General features: G+C 44.2%; 1 protein-coding gene across 20 annotated transcripts in view; it reads left to right on the plus strand.

The window, feature by feature from the left end:
- The first annotated feature begins 1,527 nt into the window (after positions 1–1,527).
- AGPAT3 (1-acylglycerol-3-phosphate O-acyltransferase 3) overlaps positions 1,528–23,823 on the plus strand; it is a 91,527-nt gene continuing 69,231 nt past the window's right edge. For 4 of the 20 annotated variants that reach the window (XM_090123254.1, XM_031594622.2, XM_090123301.1 and 1 more), the window contains exons 1-2: positions 1,529–1,985; positions 5,209–5,279. Coding sequence is in view for 2 of the 20 variants with exons in the window: in XM_090123332.1 (XP_089979458.1) it covers positions 17,419–17,434 (16 nt within the window). In the remaining 18 variants the exon portion in view is untranslated. Of the gene's footprint in view, positions 1,986–5,208; positions 5,280–15,009; positions 15,265–16,857; positions 16,933–17,258; positions 17,435–19,580; positions 19,682–23,823 lie in introns of those variants that run through there. The other 16 variants (XM_090123265.1, XM_031594623.2, XM_031594627.2 and 13 more) reach the window with 11 other exon arrangements.

Below are 23,823 nucleotides of genomic sequence, written 5' to 3' on the forward strand. Positions count from 1 at the left end.
CGTCTCTATTCCCAGACTTGTTATTTTCTTTCCCCTGTTTCTCTATATCTCTCAGGCTAATATATCTCCTTCTTTCAGATTTCAGTTCTGATCATTTGATTATTCTACACACGATACTTAGGCAGACTTGAGCAGACATTGCGTTGCATTACATTACATCACAAGCCGGTAAGCACTGTGCAGAAGGACTGCTACTAGGTAACAGAAGTAGGGTATTTGCTCTATTCTGTAGTTAACAATTGAGTGGACCAGAAACAGGTTAGTCAAGCTGAATAGACTTCCTGTTAGCAATACAATCAGAAAACGATTCTGACTGGAGGAATTGTGCCCTGCTCTGTTTTTACAATAGATTGTGGGGAACTGCTTCTAATAGGTCATTTCCTTCAGTGACCATCTCTTGTTTGGAAACAGAGTTCCGAGGTATATTTCCGGTATAGTAAAAGCTTATTTAGGGAAAAATGCAAGCTGCATAATGTGCAACACTTCCATTTTCCTTGTGCCAAACCAGAAGAAGAACAAAAGCAAGCTATTTGCTGGTAACATGAAGGCAAAATGAGTGCTGGGACTCTCAGAAAAATGGTACACACAGGGGTCTGAAATCACCTGTGATGTTCTTCAGGCAGCTGCCAGGGCTGCTTGAGTTTATGGCAGCCTGCTCTAAAGATACAGCAGGACAGGAGAGCAGCCAAAGGTGTTGTGATTGGACAAGCCAGTGTGGGCTGAGCAGCATTAGATAGGGTTGTCAGAGCTGGCAGAGAAAGGGAAGGATGGAAAGCACCACACACACCTGACCTCGAGCAGAGCCTCTGCTTCGCACTGGAATTCGCACACGCCTGGAAGAGAATCCTGCAGCAGTAAAACAGCCAATAAAGGATTTAATAGCACCTTAAGTAAACACGGAACATAAGTATTTGGAAAAGCTCAGCGAGCGGTATCTAAAGTAGGTCGAGTTAGCGTGGTCTGAATGCCACGGACCGCAGGGGAAGGAGAGAAGCATTCAGAGCCTCAGTAGCCCATAAAAACGCCGTTCCCCCCCCCCCCCAGGGTCTCTCCATAGCCGCTGAGGGGAGCGGTGCTTTATTCCCATGACCCCGAGTGCACTCTGACTGCTGCTCGCCAGCATCGCTGCCTAACGCAAAACCTGCGCTGTGGATCCACGTAAGGTGAACCGATTTTCAGAGGCGAGACCACACGCAATTTCAGTGACAAGGCTTTGGGAGCCGCGAGCTCTCCTCATCTTCAGAAGTAAAAACATACATCGGCACAAAGAAGGGTAACTTCAAATCCTGGTCTTCTAGCCCGGAAGGTTTCATAGGCTTGTCCCTTCCGCGGCACACAGGAGAGGTGCGCGCTTCAGCGCTTCTCCTCGATCCAGCCCCGTCCCCTCACTTCTTCACAGCATTACGCAGCGGTTTCCTGCGCTGAGGAGAATCTCCTTTATCGACCCCTCGCGCTGCCGCCTTCGCGCTCCCATCGACTCGGCGGCCATCGGCCTCCGCGGGGCGGGAGCAGCGGCGCCCCCTCGCGGCCGCGTCGGTGGGGGGGTGGGGAGGGACTCGGGCGGCGGGCCGTGCTGGGGCGCCGGCTCCAGCGCGTAGCGGGGGGAGCTGCCGCACCGCAGCCCCGCGCTCTGCCCCGACCTTCCTCCTCCGCTCCCCGCCGCCCGGCTCTCCTGCCCCCAGCGGCCCGAGAGGAACTGAACCATCGCCGCACAGGAAGTAGCGGCTGCGGGGAGCAGCGGCGGCGACAGCTGGGGCTGCCGCACTCCATGAGAGAAGCTGCCGGAGCCACCGCCGCCGCCGCCGCCCGCCCCGCTCGCCCCTTCCCCGCCTCCCGAGGGTCCCGGCGCGCACAGGCAGCCCGCCGCCGCCGCCGTGGGGGCCGCGCGGACAGCAGCAGGCGGAGGCGGGCGAGGCCGGGGCTGGAGGCTGGAGGCTGAGACGGGCGCGGGCGGCTCTTTCCCGAGGAGGCGGCGGGGACCGCAGGTTGGTGCCGCTCCGCTCGGCGAGGAGGGAGGGAAAGAAGGGAGGTTTGGGGGATGGCCGTGCCCGCTCCGCCGGACGCCCCTCTCGCCAGGCCCCGGCTCTGCGGCAGCGCTTTGTGCGGCGGGGCCGGGGGGGGGGCGGCGCGGGGCCCGGGGAGGTTCGTGGTGCCCCGGCGCTGGGGGGGGGGGGAGGGGGTGGGAGGGAAGGATGGTGGAAAACGAGAGGGCAGTTGTAAGGAATAATGAGGCTGACGATCGGAGAGAAGCGTGCTGCCGGCGAGCTGGGCTGCACCTGGGTGCACCGCTCGCGAGTGGAAAATGGAGAAGAGCAAAAGCCTATCGATCTGTGAGCGTATGGGGTGTTGTTGTGCCTGGATGATGCTGATGGGTCTGACGGGCTGCTAGCCTAACGTGCAGGCATCTAAACCAGGCGTGCACTGATTATCTATGGCTTTATTGCTCTCATTAAGCTGTGTTCTGAGGCAACTTTAGCACTACCTGCTCTGTGCCTCACCTGTGTGTTTTCTGCTGCTCCATCCTCTTGGCGTCTTCCTCTCCTCCCTTCACTGAGGCAGAGGCAAGAGGCAGAGTTTGCAGTTGTCTTGGTGCTCCTTCTTCAAAGCAGCAATCGTCTCCTCTGCCCATGCCATTCGTCATGTTATCGAACTCATTAATTTCAAACCCAATATAAACTTGATGGCCTTTGCCTGCTCTGAGGAAAGTAGGCAGGGGTCCAAGATTGTGAGCTGGCCGTGGCTGGGTTGCCAGTAGGTACAAGCCTGTTTGGGAGTGAAGTGGTAAGTGTTCCGCTGGTCCTGGCAGCGTTCCTTGTGTTGTGGCACTCTTGACTTGAGGTCTTTGTTTGAACTGTGGGTCGCTGGGAGAAGTTCAGCAGAATCATATCGAGCCATCGATGTGTATTTGTAAAGTTTGATTCCATTAGCAGTAAAAGCTGTGCAGTCTTTGTTGATTTTCTTTTGGGGGTGCAGCTGTATTCCAGATGGAGCATAATGGAGGTGTAGCCTGCCCTGAACTTGCTTTGCTGCTGTTCACAAAGCTCCTTGCAGTGTGAACAGTTTGAGGCCCTGGCTCTGAAACATCAATGTTTTGGGCTTTCCTTCCCATATGAACCTTGACTTTTGTTTGCCTTCTTTGTGCTCTGGTCCTCTTTCCCTTTGTTTCTGTTATTACTGAACTTTCAGTATAAAAATTGCACGCATTAAATTCAATACCTTTATTCAAGCTTTTTGTGAAGACAACCTTGAGGACTCTTTAAGAAAGTTTTATCATCTCCATCTGTCTTTATTTCCCATCTCCACCTCTCCACCCTTTACACTCGCTTAAACAGTGTGCACAGCAGCGGGTTTCCCAAGCACAGCTTGGATTCAGCCAGCAATGGGAGCACACCTTGAATAGCAGAATATCCTGAGCTGGAGGAGCCCCACTCCTCATTAAGTCAGATTCCAGGCTCCACGTAGGACCGCCTTGAACCAAACTCAACGTCTGAGAGAGGTGTCCAAACACGCCCTGAACTCCGGCACTGAGGGCCGTGCCCACGGCCCTGTGCAGCCCGCTCCATGCCCACCGCCCTGTGGTGCAGCCCCTTTCCCTGAGCCCCATCTGCCCTCCCCTGACACAGCTCCATGCCGTTCCCTCGGGCCCTGTCGCTGTCACACAGAGCAGAGCTCAGCGCTGCCCCTCCGCTCCCTGTGAGGAGCTGCAGCCGCCATCAGGCCTCCCCTCAGCTCCTCTGCTCTGGGCTGAGCACAGCGAGGGGCCTCAGCCGCCCCTCACACACCTTGCCCTCAGAGCCTTCACATCTGTGTGACACTCTCTAACAGTTTTCTTCTTTATCTCTGTTTGCAGAAAGATGCATTGTTTTCAAATCCGAAGTGATGTTTTGTGTACTTACAAAGCTCTTATTGAGTAATTGGATGCGAAGCTTACTTTGTTATGGGGGATTGGTATGAATAAAGCATTGCTGTTAACGGAAATGAGTTCACCTAGATTAAATCTGTGATATCTATAAATTACCATGGGCTGCTTCCATGCCTTCCAGAAAGGCAAAAACCCCAACAAAGGTTGTGTTCTTGCTCCTCTGGCTTAGAAGAATGTAATTCTTGCTAGGAATGGCCAAGGTACTGACAAACACAATTGGCATTCAAAATGGTAAGAAATGTCTTGTTCTTTTAGTGCTCTTAAGTGGCAGTACTGATCATTGGTGGGCGTATGTTAGTCCATTTATAGTCAGTGCTTGAACAAAGAGCAGGTAATTGGTACAAGAAATGACAGAAAGCAAAGGGAACCAAATATGTCATTGCATCTCAGATTGTTCCACTGCCTTCTGGTGCCAAGCCTCTAGTAAGGCTCTTGTGTGTACACTTGCATTTCAGACTGATATCAGGAAACTTGCTTGTGGTTAGTTTTTGATAAGTAATCAATACCATCTTTTTGAAGTGAGACTAAAAGGGTGGGAAAGTGGAGGCATTAGAAGGCGTTATCTACATTTCTTGTTTAACTGTGAACAAAAGAAACATGTTCCAAAGCCTCTGCAGTGTATTCGATGAAGATATCCTTAAGAGTGTTAGGTTAAAATCAGTTTGCTATCTAATACATGATCATATCAGGATTCTAGAAGTGAGTCAGCACCCAGGCTAGGGACTGCAAGGATGCAGGCAGCAATGGATAAAATCTGGATGAGCTAAGAGGGGGGTTTATGCACCAGCACAGTAATTTCTGCTCCCTGTTCTGGTGTATTAATTGCAAAAGTTGAAATTAGAAATGGTTAAAAAGGTGACAAACTCTTGCTTATGTATTTTTTTATTCTCTTGCAATGAGAGAATAAATTGCAATTTACCTGTAAAATTTTCTTGTTCCTCTCAGTCTAGGTATGCTGAAGAGTTTCTAAGACATGACAGTGATGCAATGCTGGGCATTGCAGCTGCTGCATTGAAGTCATAGCAAAAGTGAAAGAAATACCTGTCTTGTTTGTGAAGATCAATCTATGAGTGCTACTTTTTGATCCAGTCATTTACAACGGCACCTTCTGCTTCTGTATCTTTATTTGTAGCTGTCCAACCTTGTCCAGGGCAGACAGCATGACTGTGTGGTTCAGTAGATGGGACAGGAAGCAGGAGGAAGTTTGGGTTCTTGTCCATGTGCTAGTGAGTATTCAGTATGGTAAGAAGGAACTGAAAACTACAGTGACTCCTTTTGTATTCCAGGCCTGTAAAGCCACGTGAAAACAGCTGTTTCAGTAGGAGAGAGCAGTGACCAACAGTGCTGGGATACCTTGGTAAGCAACCAGGGAAATGCTGGGTGACATTTATGATGCAGTTTTCCTTCCTTTTTCTCCAGAAGGTAGCAAAGCTATGTACAGCTCAAACCACAAAAGGATACAGCCCCATTGGTCTGTTGGGCAAAAGAGAGTACTGTTCTCATTCTCCTGTTTCATACCTGTGTTTTATGAGGAAGTTGGTATAATCCCAGCTACCTGAGCTTTCCATGAAGACGTTGGTCTTTACCTGAAATAAACCTGGGCGAAGAACACGCAGTTTGGGTTGCTGATTCCCCCGAGACTCAGGAAACTGGAGGTCTGGGCTTTGTGCGACTTACCAAGACAGAAAGAAATGCTGCAATGTTATCCTTCTCTTTTTCTGTGTGCGTGTAGGTGCTGGTTCCTGAGTGGAGAGCTGGGATGACATAGTTATGGAAGAGAAAAAACATTGTTGCATCCTGGATGGGGAATGGAAGCTAGGGTAGTGGCAGGCCCCAGCAGTGTTATTTGTCTTGCGGTAGTATCAATAATGTCTTGTTTGCTTTCCAAACAAATGGTCTGTGTCCCAAAGAGCTTAAAGACCCTTTGAAACTTCTTTTTCTAGTAGAAAAGTTAGTTCTCTCAGCCAGCTCCACCTGTGTCTGTTTCAGTACAGCCTTGAGTCTGCCTGGAAAAGTGCTTGTCCTTGAAGTAGGCATTGAGCTCTCTATGAGTTTTATGAGAATGAAGGGACAGACGGGTTTCCTGGACGTTTGGAATGAAATAGTAAACATTTTACGAAGGGAAGAGGTGAATCAGAGTGTATGTTAGAACACTGTGAATCCAACACCTCCTATGTATTTGGGCATCTGTGGAAGAAGTGTTCAAAACCTTTAAAATCTGCATCAGTGTTCAGAGCTCTTTGGTGATTGGGTTTGAGTACATACCATAGGCCCCTCTCTGTGTGTGTAGCACTTCTGTGCTGACAGACTTCCTCATCTGCTCTGAAGAAAATGGAATGTCTGCACAATTTTTAGTTGTTGTTTTTCTTTGTTGTTGTTCCCATGCATTAGAATCACTTGGGTAATTATAGTGTGTTTGTTTGGAGCCCTGACAGTCTAAACTGAGTTCTTTGTCAAAAATGTAGTGTCTCCCTTTTAATTAAGATAGACTAGAACCAGCACCTGAATCCATCAGTTAGTCACAATTGATGTCTACTTAGAATATATTAATGAGCAAAACAAAATGTATTTCCGACTAAAACATGGCCCAGAGTAAACGAGCTTCTGTGAGGCTTGGTTTTTTGGTGTTGTTTGTTTTGTAGAGAAAATAATCTATTGGTGCTGCATCTGTCACAGATGCACACTTGTGTAAAATTCATGTGCAGTCTTTCCAAATTCTGTGCGACGCAAAACAATAGCCACTATTTCTCCTTCAAAGCTCTTCAGAACTGTTAAGTAATCCTTGTGACAACCCTAAGAAGTGGGTATTGTAGTAATTTTTTTATGGATGGCGGAACAATTAACCGGCATTGTCTCCATCTGTACTGCGACAGTGGGATATTCAAAGGGCCCAGAGCTTGGCCTGCCACTGAATCTTGCCATTGTGCTAGCTCTTCCCACTGTAGTGCTACTGATGAAAGCTTGTTACAGATGCAGGAGCTGTCAATATGCAGGGTAAGCTGGAGCATAACTTCCCATTTGGGATGTGGCCATGTTGTGCCAGGTCAGACCGGTGCCTTGGGTTTTCTTTGCAGCCTGTCTTTGGTTGCTGAGATCTCTCTTCTCCTCCACCATCACCGCCTATTGCCCTTCCAGGAGTTATAAATGCCACAGCAGATGGTTTGGGGGGAGGCACTCTCTGTAATCACTGCTGCAAGATTTGCCTAAGCTTGACTCTGCACAAAAAACACTTTTTTTTTTCTTTTCCCCTAGAAATTCCAAGTTGTTGGTACTTGAAATGCAGATTTGGTCTTTCCAGTGGAGCACGATAGTTGAAATATGTGCATTATCTGCTGATTCAAAAATGTTCTGTCTTTTCCTGTTGTAGGACTTTTAGCATAACTCATACGGTGGTTTAGTGTTATCAATTTTCAGCCTTGGAAAATTCAACTTTCAGTCTTGGATCAGGTTTCAAATTCCTGGTAGTGTTGTAAGCTAGACCGCTTATGACCCAAATGTTGATCATGGTTGACACGCCATTAGATAATGCAGCTATAATCAGTTTATTTTATAAAGATAAATTTTAAAACCCACGAGCTTGACTGGTAGCATTCCATCAGATTGCAGTGGTAGCATCCTTCCTTCTCCCTGCTGACCAGAGGTCATAGAATCATTAAGGTTGGAAAAGACCACTGCGATCACCTATTCCAACTGTTGACACATCACCACCATGCGCACTGACCATGGCCTTCAGTGTCACATCTTTTCATGGCTATACAGTTGAGCCATTTATCTTTAATGCTTGATGCAAGCCTTTTTGGCTCCCAGTCGCAGCTGTGGTGGATCCAATGCCGTGCTGTGTGGTGTACTTTTCCAAGGGCTCCCTTACTCCAAATGCCTTCCTGTACTCTTGTTCCCATTACCAGTATGTCTGAGCAGAGCTACTCTCATCAATCTGGTGCCTACAGCCCTTGGTTATTAACGATATGGCCAACCTCTTCTGTAAATTTGAATGTTAGAGGGATGAAACCAAAGGAAAAGAGGGCAACTTAACTGAGCTCAAGGAATGAAAATCTAAGGCAAAGCACGCAGGCTAACTAAACAGAGTTGCGTTTCCTTCTGGGTGTAACAGCAGTTTCCTTATCACTGGGATCAGTGAGTCAAGGTGGTCTTTGATATTGTGTTTTTTTCAGGTTTTTATCTTGTCTTTAGCTTTTCTGGCCAAGTCTTGCCCTCTTGGCCTTCTCCAAGTCTGCTCTCCTTGATGAGACTGAGTGCCATTGTCTTTTAGTAGTCTGTTTGCTAACTAACCCTTCTGAAATTTGCAGACATTTTTCTTGTAGAGTTTTCTTTGCAGCATCGCTCTGTAGGAAGGACAACTATTTGAAAATAAATGTCTCATATACAGCTAGTACAGTGGCAAGAATGCTTATGTGATCTCTCTTAAGAACTGAGATTGCTTAAGCTGAAACGTAATGTATACCTTGAGTAATTCACTTTGCTTTTTGCTTTCTTGAGTTCAATTGTCGTTGATGGTGGAACCTAACCAGGCTAGCTTAGCTCTCCAGTTGCATTTTCCCCAGTGTCTATCTGTGATGGTTCAAGACTTATTACTCCCAAATGCTACTGGATTCCTTCCAAGCTTTCCTGTCCAAATATTCACCAGAAGCCAAGCAATGAGCTCCCCCTTTGTGCACACCCAGAGTGTATTGAGCTCGTATTTGTTTCTTAAAAACCATGCAGAAGTATATCTTAAAACATTTCTCCAACTTACTTCTCACCACTCTAGCTGTGAGCCGAGGATCGTAACTTTATTTGTGAGAAAAGTTTTGGAGTGCATTCTTAGAATGAAGATGTCAGCTAACCATGTATGTTTCCAAACTGTATATCTGATAGCATAAGCAAGCTGCCCTGGATGAAGCTGTGCCTATACAATAGCCCTCTTGACAATACTTTTCTGTTTTTAATCTATAAACCTGTGATGGTAGCTGATCAATAAGGAAGTAACTTTTACTGGTTGAAGAGTTTCAGTTAGTCCAACTGTGTATTGCAGGGTTTTTACAGCGTACTCCAGTACTGCTGGAGTGATATGTTGGTTTCTTAGTAGCAGTGTCATGCTGGCCAAGGAGAACTGACCTTGGTGGTACTGATAAAGTATATATTTTTTGTACCAAACTGGGCTTTGTAGCTTTCCAGGATTCGGAGTTATTATTAACATTACTAGAAAAAACAAGTTTCCTTGTTTTTCCATGTACTTTATTAACTGACATTTACAGCATCGTTGCTGTATCTCACAGTGAAAGCTAAATAAGCAGCTCTCACCATCATAGAAATAACAGGACCTGCTGTATGCAACCTGTTATGAGCCTTATCTCTTTCAGTTAGTGTCCCCATACTTTTCTCTGCAGCAAAAGAAAGTAATATAATCCTTTTCTTTATTTTTCTCTTACAATACCCTTTTCTTTTTCTTTCTTCTTCTTTTTTTTTTTTTTTTTTTTTTTTTTTAATTTTTTAAAAATATAAATCCCAAACCTTAGCATTTTCTGCAGATGCTGGGATCTTGGTTTCTTCGAGCTCCCGTGTTCTCAGTTAGCACCCATATGGTAAGTTGATGTTTGAAGGCTGAACCTTTGCTTTTCTTCAGAGGCATAATAAGTGAGAAGGCAGTGCTTTATGATTATCTGCACTGGTCCTCCAGATGCCAGTTTAAAGGCTGTCTTGATAAGTCCCAAAGGATACCGTGAATTACCTGGAAACGTTAACTATGGATAACTTGAGTTGCTATGCCAGGGAAAGGATGGTGTTTTTTTGCTCAGATGAAGTTGTCAAAAGCTTTACAGCTCTGGTGTTGCATTTGGAATTAGCACTGGATGCTCTATACACCCACAACTGCTGCAAACAAAGGAACATCCATTGAGATGTGATTAGGTTTATAACGTCAGTGTAGAGACATCTTTTTTCAGTGAAGAAACCTCCAAAGAGAATGTTAGCTTAAGGTTACTTTAATACTCATTTCCTGGATTGGTTTATTTTGATTAATAACTTTGCCTATGTGAATTTTTTGATCGAATACTTAAGCAAGCTGAGAGTAAGCTTAAATATTACTGTCTGTCTTAAAATTGTGCTGATACTTCCGTTATCATCATTACTTTTTAAATGCCTTTATTGAAATTATGGTGCCCTCGTCCTCCTGACCCTCATCCTTTGAGGAAAAGATGATCCAATTTCTTTGGTGAGAAGTATCTCCTGCATGGTTACTCTGATACAAGGAGGTATGTGGGGCAGGTAGGTTAGGTGAAGAAATGGCTGTATTTAAAGGGCCGAGTTCAGGCCAAAAAGCTCTAAGAGTGATCTAAAGCATATTATGCAGTTTGTAAGCTCCACTTACAACCTTACAAATGCAGTAGTAAATGTGAACCTAGCGGTGTTATGTAGATGCTTTGGTTTCACTAGGTGACCTAAAATAAATGAATTAAGCTTTATTTCACTCCCCCACCCCCCTCCTCCAGCAGGATGTTCCTTTTCTTGTTGATTGGTATTACCTTTCCCAAGACCTGGCTACAGAGCCATATGCTTGTGCATTCACGTTTCTACCTGATCTGGCTTGTGGAGCAGTGGAATAATGGAGCACACCTGGGAGCTTTTTGTCACTGAGCAGATAGAGCTGGCTGCTCTACTCCTGTGTAGTTGGCTCCTCCCCAGTGCTCTGGGAATATGAGCACTGAAAAGCTGCTGGCAGCATCTTTTTCAGTGAGACTGCAATTTAGTTGGTCAGAGGAGGAGCCCATTTGCTGGTGCTCTTAATCTTTCTGAATAAGAACAACCGCAACAGTTTCACTTTTTGGTGATATCACTGCCTGCATTAATTTGTGCCTCTGTGCCTACACTGGAGTCCCTTTATTGCTGTTCATTAACTCTGCTAGGCTGGCAGAACATCTAAGAGAAAATAGAGCCCCAAGCTTGTCTGTATTCATACCAGTACCTGGCTTGATAATAACCAAAACTGTAGTGCTTCCACTTAGCAGTTCACCAACTTCAATGTGAGTCAGTCTTGCATGATTGCAAAACAACCCACAAAGCTTCCTACCCCAAAGAAAGAAACCAGACATACTGGGCTGCATGCACACTGCCGTGCTGTGATTCTGCATGGCACAAGCAATAGTATGGTGTGCAGCCATAGGCATTACGTGTAAAGAAACCCTTTTTTCCAAGGGCAAAGCTTTGAGAGAAATGAAAGAAGTCACAGGCAAGTCTAGAAAACATCACCAAAGGGAAGGTTTGCAGAATAATGGGCCTACTATGTAGATAGCACTTGAAAGTCTACTGTGGAGGAGGAGGGAGTAGTTTGCTCTCCTTGCCCACTGGAGAGAGGACAAGAAGTTACAGGTTTAAGATGCAGAAGGGAAAGCTGGAAAGCTTTGGAAAAAGCTTTCCATTGCCAAATGGGAGTTACGAAATCTCTGATGCTGGAGAGAACTCAAAAAGAGCAGATCTTGGCAGATGCCTCTGGAAAGGGTTGTGGCTTGGGGCTCTTGCTCCGGGGTCTGGAGCACTGTGTCCTTGATAGGAAGGGCCCCAATTTTAGGTATAGACAAGGAGAAGCCAAAGAACATAAGTTCTGGCAGCCTCTTCATGTCCCTAACATTGCTGTGCAAAAATGGGTTGGAGGAGGTTGAGAACAAGAAATCGGTGTTCTTAGTGAAGTGAAAGGTGATGGCAAAGCTTAGCTATGAAAGACTGGGGACAGCTGGATGACATGACCTCTTGAAATCCCCTTCAGCTGTGCACACTGCCCTTTAATTTTGATCAAGACTCATGCTCCAAGCCAGCTCTGCTCTAGGATCCTCACATGCTGTAAATTCCAGCACAGGGCAGCGATCTGTGCATCAGACTAAATGACTCTGGGAAGGGTATCAGTGTTTTCACTCTTCTGGCAAGGGGTCCTTTCACATAGCAACCATTTCATGCCTTCCTTTGTAAGTGTATGGAAACAATTTGCTTGTGGTCCATGTGTTCTGTGCAGAAGGTGAAGCAGAGGAGGATGTGTTGACCTCGAGGATCAGCCTCAAGACTGGAGCCCGAATCCGGTTACTACAAAGACCTTCATGTCCATTTCCTTTGTTTCGCTATTTTTCATCCGTTCAGCGCTCAATAAATTTCTGTGGCACCAAATTAATTCCCGACAACCAGTCAGAGTAACTCAGAGTTGCTCAGGCCAGAAGCTGTAACTACCAGCAGTGTGTGGAAAGCACTGAACAGAAGCTGAAAGGCTGGGTAACCCTCATTCAGAAGCTAGGCAGCTTGTGCCCTCAGAATTTCAATGCAAGCTCTGATTCTTGTTCTGCTCCCCTTTTTTGGCATTACAGCCATTGCACAAAGCTGGTGGGTGCCTGAGTAGTTTTGCAAAATGATAAGTGATGAATTAAAATCTGAGTCAAGTTTCTGGCTCCCTGTGCTGACGAATGAGCTTTAGAGATGATGTAACAGAAAATTATGGGCTGTGATTGTCTGTCACTCTGTGTGAACAGAAAAGAAACATTAACCAGCTTCCTGAAATGCTTTCTTTTATGTGTGGTGTGCCCAAAGTTTTTGGCAGGATATATGTTGTTTTTTTTTTTGCCTGTTGGTAAAACACAAGTGATCTAGGATGCTCCATGCAAGGAACTTCTTGTTCTTAGTGTTCTTTCCGCAGCAATGGCCAATGCCTAACCTTGGCATCACCAAACTGTCATCAGCTGCATCTGAGTTGAAAGCATGGATATCTCTAATGTAAATGAGAGACAGCTTGCTTCCTTAGGACTGTGAGGAATTTCAGTCTTCCTGTCGCTGACTGTAGTGCAAATGTCTAGGTAGAAGAGAGAGAGAGGAGAGATAAATTAAGCCTCTATTGAGTGACTCAATAGCTTTTGTGCGAGTTTGTAACACGCTGCCTTTTAAAGTGCCATATGTTCTTATGAGAGGGGAGCCCCGCTGGGTTCCTGCCTTAAATCCAGAGTGCCCTTAAAATGTGATTCTGGAAGCGTTGTGGGTAGTACATAGTGTCTGGTATGTGGAACCCGTGTCTTGGAAAACCATGTTTGTTTGTTTTTTTAACAAATAACATAATAATTGGAATTCACAAATACAGTGTAACCCAGTGAAATTTCTCTGAGACAGAAGATGTAAATAACAGAAAGCTGGTGCTTGGTCTCATGGAGCGGTGAGTCCTCCTGAGCTTTGTGCTTCTGTACCTGAGAGTAATTGTTGAACAAATTAAAAGCCTGCTGCACTGATACAGATCCTGTCTGCAGCTGTGTCTGTCCTAGGGCAGCTATTTAACAGGTTCTAACAATGTCAGACACACACCATTGGATGTATTCCCCCCCCTGCAGCTGAATTCTTGCAAGAAACCTTAGCAAGGGGAAGGCAGATCTGCTCAGACAGGTGGGTTTATGCATATCCACCTTATCCTGATCTCCTGGTGTAGTTTTCTCTTGCTCACCTCTTCCTCCTCTTCCTTGTTTCATTCCACTTACTGTGGGTTTCGTCAGAGCTCTTTCTTAAGCATTTAATTCAGTTGCCAAATTACAGTAATGAGCAGGTAAGTTTAATGCTGTGCTGCATGACAGATGAAGTCATTGTGCTAGCAGTGCTTAATCTTGGTCTGCATATTTGATTTTTGTACTTGTGGTGTAATTGGATCAGATTTTCTTAATTCTCCCTGTAACTGGTTTGTACTGACAATAGGAGAGGATGGAGGAGCATGGAGGGAATGAGCAAGACTGAACTACTCCCACGTTTTCTTGGATTTGTGTCTGTGTGTGTGTTGGCTGATGATGAGCGATGCTGCCAGGAGGCTCATTGCCCAGCAGTCTGCTTTGTCAGGGTTTCTGTGGCTGACAGGACCTGAGCTTCGTGGCTGAAGAGTAAATGAAGTCCCTCTCTGCTCCACGTGGCACTGGTAACCTCGGGAACTTCTCTAGGCCTAACAGTACCCTGTGTTGGTACTGCTGGTATTTCTTAGCTGCAAACTAAGCCAGCAGGGCTTGGGGAAGGGTCTTGCTAAAGAAGTGGAGGTTGTGGAGGAGATGCTGAGAGGGGAGGCTGTACAGAATCATTTGCTTTGCCTGTTGCTTTCTTGGACTGCTTCACTCTGGACTCCTGAAGCAGATCTCTCCTGGCCTCTCTTTACAGCTTCTCTCATCTCCTTGGTGGAAGTGAGTTTAGATCTTGATTCTATTTGTCACATATCCATCTGCATCCCTGGAGATGCTCAGTGCTAGGTTGGATGGGGCCTTGAGCAGCCTGAGCTGATGGGGGGCTGCCCTGCCCACGGCAGGGAGTTGGAACTAGATGGGCTTTAAGGTCCATTCCAAACCCAAACCATTCTGTTATTCTATGAAATTCCTCTTTTCTCCACCATATGCTCATTGCATTGTCTCTGCTTCTTCCTCCCTTCCACACCCAGCTGAGAAGCTTCCCAGCTCCTGGAGGATAGGAAGAAGCCTCCCAGAGGATGAGAAGGCAGAGCTCTTCTTTAGCGGGCTTCTGCAAGTGTCTGAGGGCCAATTCCCTTTTTTTGGGGGGGGTGGCAGTATCTCTGCTTTTTTCTAGGGAGTTCTAGTTTGCTGCTTCAGATCTGGATGCGATTCTAAATTATGGAGAGATCCTATCTTAAGACTTGTTCAGATGTTAACTGTTCTCACAGTTCCTGTGATGGAAGTGATAGCTTCTGCACACACTGAGGGAGTTGTGTAAGCTTGCTAAAGACCCTGGTTACGTTGGCCAGTTCTCTGCTGCAGCTTTTTTGGTTATATGATGAGAGGTTATTTTAGGAACAAGAATGTAATCAAGTCAAAAATCAAACTTCAGCCATTTGTGCATATCTGTTGTGCATAGGTATGTTTTGGTTGCTGGGCATTGCTTACGATAGAAGTTGGAAAAATCATTCAATTTCATTTCTCCAAGTGGTCTTTCCTGTCTGCAAATAGTGGCTTTCCTGGTATGATTTCATTTCAGACTGCTGAATGCTGTTTTCTCCTCTGTACTAAATGTACATTTGTCTGTCTATCAGAAATGTTTTGGTGAAAATAATAAAACCCAAAGAGGAACAAAAATATTTCCTTGTGCTTTTTTTCCCCTTATAGATTAGCTGTGGCTATGTTTAGTTGTGACCTCTTTCTTTCCTAATATGGGTTTGAAATTCACACTTCTGCCAGTGAGCAGAGCAAATTTAATAAAACACTCAGGTAAGATGAGGTGAAGATGTTGGAGTAGTAAGCCATGCTTCTGTCATGTTTGTGGTGTCGTGGTGCTTCCCTCTGTAATCACAATGGCCTTGGAATGCCTGGGTAGAAAATGCCTTCAGAAAGCGTGCATATCAGGTAGTTAATGGTTTTGATACCTAGAAAACATGCTTTTGAGTTTGTGATGTATGCATGTATACATATTTGAGCCTTATCTTGTTCCAAATTAAAAGAGAAACTGCTCTGACATCTCACAAAGTGATAATGGGATATAGTGTACATGAACCAGAGGTCTGTACAGGAGTAGAGTCACAGCACATCTCTTTACATGCTGTGAAAACAAAGTCCTTCTGTGCTGCCGTCCTCAATTTGCCTTCTGTGCAGCTTGGTTTTTTAGTATGCAGTCTTTCTCTCATGATCACTATTCTCAAAGTTTCAGACCTATACCATGCAAAGTGTTTCAAATACTTGCTTTGAGGAAGCGACTCTTTTTTTTGCGCACTGAAATCATGTGGCCTTGCATTAAAGGAACGTGCTGAAAGGAAGTAGGAAAGTGAACTGGACTGGGACTAATCACAGAATCATAGAATGATCTGTGTTGGAAGAGACCTCAAAGATCTGTTTCCTCTGGGTTGCCACCCACCAGCTCAGGCTGCCCAGTGCCCCATCCAACTTGGCTTGGAATACCACCTTCAGGGATGGGGTATCCACAGCTTCTCTGGCCAATCCAGTTCTCATTTGTCCTGTGGGGCGACTCAGGTGTCTGAGCATCTGACGTCATTTTAGGCACTTGATATTTCTGAAAGGAGGTTGTGGCGAGGTGGGGATCAGCCTCTTTTTCTGTGTAAATTGTGATAGGACTAAAGAGAATGGCCTCAGGTTGTGTAGGGGAGGTTCAGGTTGGATATTAGGAAAAACTCCTTCTCAGAAACAGTGGTCAGGCACTGGAATAGGCTGCTCAGGAAGATGTTTGAGTTACCATCCCTGCATGAACACCTGGAGGTGTTGCACTAAGGGGCATTTAATGGAGAAATGGTGGTGGTAGGTGGATGGTTGGACTGGATGATCTTGGAGGTCTTTTCCAGCCTTGGTGATTCTGTGATTCTTTTGGCATGGAACCACCACTCTCCAACAATACAGGTTTTCTAGGGGTCTGGTGTCACATTAGCTCATCCCTCAAAGATATCATGGGTATACCTTAGAAACATTTAAAAATGGTATTGTTGTCTATGTTTAAAAACAGAGAACTCTCCTGTAAGTGTTGGTAAAAATCGCAAAGCTGCAGCTTTTTATTTGCCTGGTAACCTGGAAGAGTTCATCATCAACAGACCTTTCCTCAGACCTCAGTTTTGTTCATCTCCCTGCCTCAGCATTTGTGTTTAAAGCCCAAACTGGAAGAGCTAATAAACAAATCTGACCATGGGGTAGTGTGTGGATTCTGTTTAAGTTACTTGACTCTCACAAAGATGTAATTTAATTGCTATAAGATTACTTTTTGAAGGTTGAATGGATGGATTGAGAAGTGGAATCTGTGGATTCACCACTGCAAAAATCCAGATGTCTGAGCACTTAAACCGTGTGGCTTTAAAGATGTATGGGCTTATGTGACTGAGTGCTGCAAACTTCAAATTTTCGCTGTTGACAGGATCAATATTTTTACTATATATTAAATAATTTCCAGGCAGCTAAGCGAAGTAGAGTCTGATTATTTTATTTTTTCCCTATTCCCAGCTGGCAGTATCATAACTGTTTTAGTGAAACAGTCTTTATCCTAACAGAGGCATGCTGTCTGACAAATTGAGCAAGGTAGGGAATGAGCTGTGGTGGTGGGCTTTGTTCATTGTTTCCCACTGCCCTCAGCACTGTCCTTCTAAACAAATAAATAATATCACTGTGTGATAGCTTTGTGATAAATCTGGTGTTTTAAAGAACCAAAAGAAAATATGATTGATGGTTTCTAGCTTTGAAAAAATAATTGTCATGTGAAGAGCAAAGTAATTCCCTAGCAAAAATTATTAGCATCTCTGTGCTTTCCAATCCTTCCTGATTCACCAAAGCACTTAAAGTCATTTATGTTTAAGTCCTCCTGATGTAGAGATTTGTGTCCTAAATGCAGCTACTTTTTATTGCAGTTGCCAAGATCATCATTCAAGTCTGAAATACCATTTATGAATGAAGGAGCCATAATTACCAAACCACCTTATAACAGGAAATGCAACCCCTATCTTGAGCTGTGAGGGGATCAGTGTTAGTATTAAGAGAAAGCACAGCCTCTGAATAGTGGTCTCATCAATGATGCAAAGTCAGGGTAAGACTTGTGGAGTTGATGAATGTTGTCGATCTTGGTGTCTGAACATCTATCAGCAATTTAGGTGATGCAAGCTATTTGGTTATTAAGCATTCAGTTCTAATGAAGAAAAAACAAGCAAACAACCTCCCCCTATCCTAAACCCACAACCGACAACAAAATTAAACAACATGGGTGTATGCAGGTGCCTACACAGATTTAGTTGTTCAGTATTTTAAGGAAGCATTTCATGTTTTAAATACATTTCCAGGAAGAAAGAAAGCATGCAGTGGAAGGAGAAAAGGCATGTATTTATGTGTTGGTTTTGTTGCTGTTGTTGTTTTTTAATAAGCATATATTCCTTTTCTTTCTCTCTCTCTTTCTTTTTAAATGATATGTAATCCAGGTTATTGTACTGCTGAGAAGCAAGCATTCTTTCCTTTGGGATGCATGAAGTGCTGCTTATAGTTGTAGTTGATATGTCTGGCTTCAGAATGAAATGCTAACTGTGTGCTTGTTTTTACTGCTTCTTTATCTAAAAATCAGCCAGTGCTCTTATATGGCTGAAAATGTATCCTATTCACTAGTATATACAAAGGCTGCTCCAAAAGTAATGCCTCCTATTTTATTATATTGGCCCGTGATGCCAGAGGTGGTTGTTGGTGGTGTGGCAGTAGAGATTGAACCTTCCCACCCACATTCTGCATGCAGGCTCTTGGTCACTGCTGGCAAGAATGAATAGCTTATAGTGTTAGCTATATTGAAAAATAGTGTTTTGCAACTGAGATTTTGCCCTATCCAACGGTGTTATTATGCATTTTATATCTGTTGTAGTTTCCATGGAAATGAATAGGAGGCATTACTTTTGGAACGACCTACATACATTGTAAAGCAAACAGTCTTTCATACAACAGCATATTATGTTATAAAGACTACTGTAATTTTGTGCTCTGTAAATAGTTCAGCATGTATCTGAGAGCTGTAATCAAATGCTGCTTTGTGGTATAACAAACTGCTGGCCGTGGCTGAGCATGTTTGCACAGGGTGAGCAGAGCTTGAGCAGGAGGCAGCAGGGGAGCCTGGGGCACTTTGGTAGAGTCTGAATGGATGGGCATTAAAAGCCAAGTGTGGCACTTGGAGAAATGTGCTGCTAAGAACTTTGCTATTCCTTGTGGCTGCACTGCCAGATGAAATGAGCACAGAGAGAAATCTGCTCAGGTTGACTTTAGCCCATCAGTAAAACTTGTTGAAGATTATGACAGTATTTCTCAAATTCATCTGTCACTCTGTATGTGGAGCGATGACCTAGGAGATGCAGAGGGCGTTCTGTGTTTGCTTTGCCTGTGCACTTTCCCCTAGTTCTGTAACTTTTCCAAAAGGTATTTAGATTTCAAGCAAGGTGAGATTGCGGCCAGATCTTTGAAGGATGTTGTGTGTTGAATACTGATGTGAGTGGTGTTATGTAAATAAGCACTGGTAAATAATTGCTGTTCTGCTCTGGACATGATTAGAACCAATGCAGGCTGGGTCCAGCTGTTTTAGCTATGTCTTTCTAATCACTTGGCTTGCATGCAGTTGGACACATCTGGCAGTAGCTAACATGCAAGCATCTCACCAGCTGCTTCTTGTAGTGATGAGGAGCATAGCTTCTGCTGGGGTGTCTCCTGCTGATTCATAGAACCATTTGAGTTGGAAGGGACCCTTCAAGACCATCTGATCCAATTCCCCTGCAATGAACAGGGACACCTACAGCTACATCAGGTTGCTCAGAGCCCCATTCAGCCTTACCTTGAGTGTCTCCATGGACAGAGCATCCATCTCCTCTCTGGGCAACCTGTGCCAGTGCCCTACATCCCTTATTGTAACAAACTTCTTCCTTCTGTCCAATCTAAGTCTCCCCTCTTTTAGTTTGAAACAGTTTTCCCTTGTCCTATCACAACAGACCCTGCTAAAGAGTCTGTACCTTTCATTCTCATAGCCCTCTTTTAGATATTGAAAGCCAAACTTGGAGTGAGCAATCCATTTGGGCCAGGGTAAGTTGGAGCCACATGAGTTCAAGCATAAATAAGATCCTGAGGCTGCTCCTGGGGGACATTGTGACCACATCACCTGGTGACTGTGACCCTGTCTGTAAGGAGACCTTCAAGTCATTGGCGTCTTAGAGGAGTGATCTTAATGTCTGCAGCTTATTGGGCAGTATGCAGTGCTTCGCAGGGATGTCACTGAAGGCCTACTTCTGTCTGCTTAGCAGGTCTTCAGTTATGCATGGTAAAAAAAAAAAAACAACTTGTCAGTTTGTTAAAAGGGGATTATGACTTGTTATTTTAAAGCAGTGTTTAGGCTTGGGGGCAAGGGAAAGTGGCAGCCAAATAGCTTAATACGTCTAACTATCTTCGGCAAGTCCACTTATACATCTGTCTGGGAGCTTAATCCATTTACTGCTGAATGTGCTGTACTTATGATGCTTTATCAATGTGAAGTTTTATTTTCCATGTGCCACTAAATATTTTAATCTTTCATTATTTATATTGGTTCATCTTTTTATGGGTCCTGCACTTCTGAAACAATGATCTTTTAATCTCTCAAAGATGTAGGAGATGTCTTCATCTATGGATTTCTGTTTCCTGCAAGGATAATAGGGAGACATTTCTACATCTCATGGGAGGTGAAAACTAAGTGAGTGCTATGGATGTAGTGAAATGTGTAGCATCTTGCCCAGGGAAGCTGTGGTGCCCCAACCCTGGAGGCGCTCAAGGCCAGACTGGATGGGGCCCTGGGCAGCCTGAGCTGGTGGGGTGCAGCCCTGCCCACGGCACGGTGTGGGGTGGGTGGGCTGTGAGGTCCCTTCCAACCCAAACTATTCTGTGATCTTCTCAGTCCTCTTTTTTTTTTTTTTTTTTTAATTAAATTAGCTTCTTAGTAGAATATGTAGTGACTCTACCGTTCCATTTTAGTTGCATGTGGCATTGGTGATTTGAGAATAGGAGAAAACTTCACCCTGTACTTTGACTGACAACACTGGCAATTAGTTGTAAAAACAGTCTACTGACATGTAGATGCCAGGACTGCTTTTTAGTGGGCATGAGATGGCCTCCAAATCTGTCAAGTTTTATTAAAAATAAAACATTAAAAAAAAAAAACTTTATTCCTCAAGATTCCACCTTTCACTTTCCTTATTTTACTCTTTCTGTTTGAAGATTTCATATGGTGAAAAATTTTACAAATGATATATTTGGGCAGTTAGTTCCTTCACAGTCAAATGTTGTCTTCTTTTCTTTGATTTTCTTTATTTTGTTAATAAAAGCATGTTGTGAAATTAATCTGAAAAGCAACAGGTAGAAAAAAAAGGACTGTTCCTTTTACCAAGAGCAACAGAGTTCCAAGAAGCAGAGTGACTGGAAGCAGAGGAAAACACACACATGAGAAGGAATACATTTTATTTTTTATGAATATGCAATGTAACACTTAAAAGTGTGTGGGGTATGAGTAAACTGCCTCAGTGTTCAGAAAGAACTGCACCCCACTGATAACCCCACTCAATTTCACTGAGTAATTCTATAGTTATTTGAGCATATCTCTACATTAAGAGCATTTTGGTTTCTCTTTCTGATAATCTCACAGTGAATGCTGCTTGGGGCAGCTCAGAGCAGTGCAGGTCACTGAGCTGATCCAGGGTAGTATTGCACCAGATGCAGAGAGACTGTTTGGGACTGAAGGAGGAAAAGATGAAGGGGAGGGGGGGAAGAGGCTGTCAGATGTTTGTTTCTTTTTTTGTCTTGGAATGAAGAAGCTGTGTGCATGAAACATGAATGTAGGTGAAAGCAAAAGGAGGTTTGCAGAAAAAAAAAAAAGTCCTGGTTTTAATTTTTAGGTGTCATATTTATCCTCAAATATTGAGCTTTGGCCTATGACTTATATATATGTGGTATGATGCTGTGCCTTCTTGTTGATGTTGTTAATGGTAGTGCTCAGCTCCAGAAAGTGTAAGCTTTTACCTTGTGTTTATATACCGAGAACTTCCTGCTGCATGTGTTTTTCTGGACATGGCTTTAAGAGCAAAAACAGGTGTAAGCTGGGATCTGCTGAGAGAACTGATCTCCCTTACTGCTCAGCAAAGGCAACAGAAGCATGCTCTGCTGCAAGTAAGCCAACTTCCTTGCTGTGTTCATTGATAGAGCTATAACCAAGACAAAATAACTTGCTCTAAAGATTCTGTGGCTAATAAATTGATCAGTGCTTTTAGATTTGCCCTATACAATTTACCTGCTTAGCTACCCCTGACTATAATGTTCAGGTCTTCGTGCCATTATGCAGAGAATCCAATTTGATGTGGCTTCACCCCAGAGCTGTTGCTGGAGGATGCCATGAGAGACACTTCACATCGGTAGTCTTGTGCTTCCTGTGCTTTTGTACATTGATACCTCATATCCTGGTGTCTCCTTTCTCTTTTGCATACATCGCCATGCCTGCACACATCCGATTCCGCCCCCAGAGCTGAAATCCAGGTAGAGTTTCACTGTTGTACCTTGTCACGTAGCTTGGAGCAGTGGAGTAAATAAACAACGACTATATCAATCGAGGCAGCATGTGGAGGAATATAGTGGCTTTAAAAGAGCATCTGTTTATACATTTCATTTGGAGATGAGGTCACTGGCTGTAAGGATTCTTGTCATCTGCAAGAATTAGGCAGTGTAAGCATGCCTGGGGGACGTGTTGAGCGTTTTTCTGCCACACTGTCACGAAGCATTGTGCATCACCTGGTTGTAAATGTGCCACGGGGTGAGCTGAACCTGGGTTCTCTGGTGCTAAGAACTGCACACTTGAAAAACAATCACCCCTGAAAAAATATTCTGAAAAAAAGAAAAAAACCCAAAGCTTTCTTTCTCTATCTTCAGCCCCATTCTCCTGCACAGAGTTGGTTTCTCTTATCCGATTTATTTCCCAGTGTTCAATGATAAGAAATAAAATGATTATGTATATCATGCTTTCTCTTTTTAGGCTGTTCTTCCTCATTCTAGTTAATTATGGTTTTAAACTGAGACGGGAGGATTAGGTTTAGATATTAGGAGGAAATTTTTCACTCAGAGGGTGGTGACACACTGGAACAGGTTGCCCAAGGAGGTTGTGGATGCCCCATCCTTGGAAGTATTCAAAGCCAGGCTGGATGTGGCTCTGGGCAGCCTGGTCTGCTGGTTGGTGACCCTGCACATAGCAGGGGGGTTGAAACTAGATGACCACTGTGGTCCTTTTCAACCCAGGCCATTCTATGATTATATATGATTATCAACATGCTTGCTTTGTTTCCCTCTACCTCTTTGCTTTCCTTCCCTGCCCCACCTCTTTCACCCACCTATCCACCTCTTTGGGTCTTGAGTAGGTGCCCAAAGCTAGAGGAGACCATAAGAATTGTTTCCAGGCTAATCCTCTATTTCATAAATCCATACTTGAACTACAGCTTGTTTCCAAGAGAAGCATCCAGATCAAGTTTAGAAATGATTAGCCATGAAAACTAACTTAGCCCTTGTGTATTGGTCCAGGGTTTGGTCGTCTTTGCTGATGTACCTGACATTTGACCAGAATTTTTGGTTTCATTCAGAAGCCAGTGGATCTTTTTTTTTTTTTTTTTTTTTTCTCCCCTCTTCTTGAAACAGCTGTTCTTGTTTTCAGCTAAAGGTTAATTCTCTGATGGCTGATGTTGTGTCCAAAGCTCCTCTAAGCATACTCTTCAGTCTGTTATCCCTGCATTATCCCTGAGCTTCTGAAGGCAGAACATGGTGTGGCAATGCAGATGCATGACTGTCCCCTCTCCTGTTTATATCAGTCTCTCTTTATAGCCAGACCATCATCTTGCATCTTCTTCATCTTTTGTTTGCTCTCATATCTTCTTCCACCTCTCTTATGGATTTTCCTTTTACTGCTCTTCTTCTCCTTGCTTGAGGACCTAACTTCTGCTGATGTGGATATTTTCCTCTTCCATTGCCCCAGGACTTAATTTTTGTATTCCTTTTGGTTGGAGAGATGGACCAATTTGAAAACCATTGAGCGAATACTTAGAGACTATTAATATGGTTCTCCATTTAAGGCTAGCTTTGAAGGAAGTAATGATCCCAAGTCACGAGGCTCACTTGCCTAGGGAATTAAATACATACATAGAGTTCTTCCTTTGTTTTCCATGCCTTGATACTTAAAATAAAAGAGTTGCCTTTTTGCTCTTCCAGATGCCTGTCAAAACAAGGCATTTTTTTGGGAAAGTGATCCTTTTGGTCACCTGGAAGGAAGATAGTGGAAAAAATCAGCAGTGTTGATTCACGGGACTTGGTATTAATAAAAACCTTGGTAGGCAATCTGAATTCATTAGATTTATCCAGACTACAACTGTATAGCTCCACTTGTTTTAAGTCTTAGAATTT

The sequence above is a fragment of the Phasianus colchicus genome, chromosome 1 (assembly GCF_987193195.1).
Source record: "Phasianus colchicus chromosome 1, bPhaCol1.hap1.1, whole genome shotgun sequence".
In the NCBI taxonomy this organism is placed as follows: Eukaryota; Metazoa; Chordata; class Aves; order Galliformes; family Phasianidae; genus Phasianus; species Phasianus colchicus.